General features: G+C 37.5%; 1 protein-coding gene across 1 annotated transcript; it reads left to right on the top strand.

Annotated features, from left to right (window-relative positions):
- Positions 1-2395: 2395 nt before the first annotated feature.
- On the top strand, positions 2396-2654 carry LOC112066406 (thymosin beta-10-like). Its single transcript, XM_055091191.1, has one exon. The coding sequence runs from the start codon at positions 2396-2398 to the stop codon at positions 2522-2524; it is 129 nt and encodes a 42-aa protein (XP_054947166.1). The 3' UTR covers positions 2525-2654.
- The last annotated feature ends 2487 nt before the right edge of the window (positions 2655-5141 follow it).

Below are 5141 nucleotides of genomic sequence, written 5' to 3'. Positions count from 1 at the left end.
TGACCAGATTTCATTCTTTTTTATGGCTTAAAATTTGTATGGAAACACAAAAGACCCCAAATAGACAAAGCAGTCTTGAGGGAAAAAAACGAAGCTGAAGGAATCAGACTCACTGACTTCAGACTGTACTACAAAGCTACAGTAATCAATACGGTACTGGCAGAAAAACAGAAATATAGTTCAATGGAACAGGATAGAAAGCCCAGAGAAAACCCACGCACCTATGGTCAATCTATGACAAAGGAGGCAAGGATATACAGTGGAGAAAAGACAGTCTCTTAATAAGTGATGCCGGAAAAACTGGACAGCTACATGTAAAAGAATGAAATCAGAACACTCCCTAACACCACAAGCAAAAGTAAACTCAAAATGGATTAAAGACCTGCTTTTTTTAATTAGTCAAATTCTTATAATAATTCCTTGAAAACTCACTCCCCAGGAACTTCAACCCTCTAAAAGTTAGTGGCCTCATAAGTACTTTGATTTTCTTTCCAGCTCTCCCAAAGCACTTTACTCTGAAGAACATATCCATTCCCATAGCTTCAACCATGACAACTTATCTTTATCTGAGTGTTTACCATCAAAATCACCAAATTCACAAAGTTTAATTCTGCAAAAATATTTACTACAAAACTGACAATTTATAAAAATTAGTCTCCACTTAAACATCCCTCCCTACTTAACACAAAGATCTCCTAATCCACTGAGACAACTGAGGCAGCATTCACTGGTTATCACATGTAAACCTCTATTAGCACCATGAAACACAAGAGCAAATCTATTTCAGAAAAGAATTGCACATCTTGTAAAAGATGCAGGATTTCATGACGTCAAAGCACAGTTGAAACACTTGCAAAGCCACTCATATGAGAGAATCTGGAAGAGTTACTCCAGTGAACAAATGAAGAAGATAAATTTACAAGGGTGATGATACAATAGCGACTTCAAAGAGTTCACAGAAAATGATTTGAATAACAAAAAATTAAGATTCTTGGGGGAAAAATGATGAATCCTCACATATGTTTTGCACATTTTGCCCTCTTCATAACTGTGTTGTAATGGTAACACAGAGAGCTTGAAAAGCCAAAACAATCTTGAAAAAGAACAAGTTAAACGTCTTTCAAGCTTATCACAAAGATACTATAATAAAAACAATGTGGAATTTGTATAAATACAGACAGCTAGACCAATGGAATAGAATTAGAGAGCCCAGAAATAAACCCTCACAATCACAGTCACTTGATTCCTGATGAGGGAGCCAAGACCATTCAATGGGAAAAAAGACAGCATTTTCAAAACGATTTTGGGAAAACTGGATATCCACATGCAAAAGAATGAAGTTGTACCCTTACCTTATACCATACACAAAAATTAACTCAAAATGGATCAAAGATCTAAATGTGAGGCCAAAAACTATAAAAGTCTTAGAAGAAAACACAGAGGAAAAGCTTCATGACATTGCATTTGGCAGTAATTTCTAGCAAATTTAGGGGAAAAAAATTTTTCCTCCACCTTCTTGGGATCCCTGGCTGGGTTTGAAAATTAAACTGACCAAGACAGAGTAACAGGAGAAAGCATACACATTTATTTAATATAAGGAAATCAAGATCTGAAGAAACAGTTAAACCTGAGTATTTTTACGCTAGGTTTGATGAAGAGTGTCTAGTCATGGAGAAATATAGTAGGGCAAGGAGTATGAGGTGAGTATAGTAAACTGGGGGAAACTTAGCAAGGCCTATTTGGATTTTTGGTGGCATCCCGTTGTCTTTGGAGATAAGGATGCTCCTTTGCTTCATATAGGGAGACCACTTCTCACATAAGGACTTTATGACCTACTTCAGGGGTGAAAGGTTAAGGGAGGGTCAAAGTAACCTTCCTACTTCTGCTGTTTTCTCAAACTCCTTCAACTTAAAAGATTAAATATGCCAAGGTGCCATATTTTAGTGTAGCATGTTCTGAACCCCATCAGATATGACACCAAAGGTACAGCCAACCAAAGTTAAAATAGATAAATTGGACTACATCAAAACTTAAAACATCTGTGTATCAAGGACACAATCAACAGAGTGAAAAGACAACCCATGGAATGGGAGGAAATATTTGCAAACCATATATCTGACAATGAGTTAAAACCCAAAATATACAGACAACTGTTAACATTCAAGAACAACAACAGTAACAAAAACAACCTGCTTCAAAAATGAGTAAAGAACCTGAACAGACATTTCTCCAGAGAAGATATATGAATGGCCAATAAGCACATGAAAAGGTATACAAGTCTCTAGTCATTAGGGAAATGCAAATCAAAACCACAATGAGTCTCGTGCTGCAGTGACATGAGTGGGAGCACCGGGACCGCGGGCTTGGAGTGACAGTTCTCAGACTGTTTTAGGAAATGGCAGACAAGCCCGACATGGTGGAAATTGCCGGCTTCGATAAGGCCAAGCTGAAGACCATGGAGACGCAGGAGAAGAACACCCTGCCAACCAAAGAGACCACTGAGCACGAGAAGCAAGCGAAGTGAAATTTCCTAAGAACCTGGAGGATTCTCCACCCCCATCATCTTGGAGACCCTAGTCATGATGTGGAGGAAGAGCCACCTGCAAGATGGACACGAGCAACAAGCTGCACTGTGAACCTGGGCACTCCGTGCCGATGCCACTGGCCCGTGGGTGTCTGAGGGGACCCTCCAATTGGACTGCTAAATTCTCGGTTTGCCCTGGGCTATGATAGAAAATTATTTGTATGATTAATGAAAATAAAACACACCTCATGGCATGGAAGAAAAAAAAAAACCCACAATGAGACATCCACCTCACACTCATTAAGGTGGCTACTATAAAAAGAAAAAGGAAAAAAAAAAAAAAAAAAAGGAAGTAACAACTGTTGAGAAGGATGTAAAGAAATCAGAACCCTTGTGCACTATTAATGAGAATGTAAAATAGTGCGGTCATTGTGGAAAAGAGTATGGAGGTTCCTCAAAAAATTAAAAATAGTATTTCCATATGATCCACCAAGTCTACATTTGGGCATACACTCAAAAGAATTGAAAGCATGGTCTTGAAGAGATATTTGTACACTCATTGTCCTAGCAGTACTATTCACAATAGCCCAAAGGTGGAAGCAACCCAGTGTCCACCCTCAGATGAATGGATAAACAAAATGTGATGTATACATACAATAGAATATTATTCAGCCATAAAAAAGAAAATTCTGACACGTGCTATAACCTGTTTAAACCTAAAAGACATTGTGCTAAGTAAAATAAGCCAATTACAAAAAGACAAATACTGTGTGATTGACTACACTTATAAGAAGTATCTAGGTAGTCAAAGTCACAGGAACAGAAAATACAATGGGGACTTCTCTATCAATCCAGCGGTTAAGACTCTGCACTTCCAATGCAGGGGTGTGGGTTCGATGCCTGGTCAGGGAACTAAGATCCCACATGCCGTGAGGTGCAGCCAAAAAGTTAAAAAAAAAAAAAATAATACAACGGTGGTTTCTAGGAGCTAGGGGGAAGGAGACATGGAGAGTTGTTGTTTAATGGCTACGTAGTTTCAGTTCTGCAAGATTAAAAATTTCTAGAGATTGCTTGCACAACAATGTGAATATACTTAACACTACTGAGCTATATACACTTGAAAATGGTTTAGATGGTAAATTTTATGTTATGTGCATTTTTTTAAAAGTATTTCTTTTAAAAAAAATTTTTTATAAATTTAGTTTTGGCTGTGTTGGGTGTTCGTTGCTGCGCGCGGGCTTTCTCTAGTTGCAGAGAGCGGGGGCTACTCTTTGTTGCAATGCGCGGGCTTCTCATTGCAGTGGCTTCTCTCGTTGTGGAGCACGGGCTGTAGGTGCGTGGGCTTCCGTAGTTACAGCACATGGGCTCAGTAGTTGTGGCTCACAGGTTCTAGAGCACAGGCTCAGTAGTTGTGGCACACGGGCTTAGTTGCTCTGTGGCATGTGGGATCTTCCCAGACCAGGGCTCGAACCCATGTCCCCTGCATTGGCAGGCGGATTCTCAACCACTGCGCCACCAGGGAAGCCCCTGTTATGTGCATTTTACCACAATTTTTTAAAAAATATCAAAAAGAGTTCAGGGGAAACAATGATAAAAATCTAAAAGGACCTTGAGTTCAGACTGCTTGTCAAAAGAATCTTTAAATTTTCACTCCACGTTGAAGAGCCCAAGACTGGCTTCTTGGGGGCTTCCCTGGTGGCGCAGTGGTTAAGAATCCGCCTGCCAATGCAGGAGACACGGGTGACCACATTCTTATGTCACCACCATGCCTATTAGCATTAGACAAATAGTCTCTAAATTTTAATCCTATACTTCTATTTGTCTGTTTATTGGTTTAAAAATGTAATTTCTGTATAAATTAAATAGATGCATTACTGTACTAATAAAGCTTGATTCTGTCACATATCAGCTAATTGTTCCTATGCCAGTTTCTTAACCTACCTTTGCTTCAGCTTCCTGATTCTTTAAATGGCAACACTAGTATATATACTAGGTGTTGTGAGAGTTAAAATAATATATGTAGAGCATTTATAACAGCACCTGGTAAACAATAAAATGTATAAAGTACTAAATATAATTAGGGTTGTATCTATAAGAAGATGCACAAAAATAAACTTTAAAGAAAATGAGAAATATGAGTTAAATTTTATTTTAGTTTACTTATTAATGACATAAACTTTTTTGCCTTACCTAAAAATATTACTAATATCACTAATTTTAGCAAGAGAAATATGATTCAACATGTTCCATTGTTTTTGAAAGTCCGGATATAACATTTTGTGATACAGTGATTTGATGGACTGGTTCTAAATTTATTTTGGTTTTTGATTTTAATAACTGCCTAGTTGAAAAATACACTTCACAAAGAAACACAGGTCCTTGTGGAAAAAGTATACTCATATAAGTGCTGATATCTGATCAATAAATTTCCATCTTCTATAATGTTACTCTTTTTTTTACAAATCAATGGAAGGTATTTAATATTTGTATTTTTCACAAATGGTCTTAAAACCTACCTAAAGTCTTCATTTGGAAGATTTTTAAAGAGATTGGAAAATTCAGTTTCACAGCCTTATTAATAGTGAAATATGAGAGTTTTATAGGTCAAATAAATCAG

The sequence above is a fragment of the Physeter macrocephalus genome, chromosome 15 (genome assembly GCF_002837175.3).
Source record: "Physeter macrocephalus isolate SW-GA chromosome 15, ASM283717v5, whole genome shotgun sequence".
In the NCBI taxonomy this organism is placed as follows: domain Eukaryota; kingdom Metazoa; phylum Chordata; class Mammalia; order Artiodactyla; family Physeteridae; genus Physeter; species Physeter macrocephalus.
The sequence above is the reverse complement of the archived record's forward strand: the minus strand, read 5'-3'. Positions and strand labels throughout refer to the sequence as shown.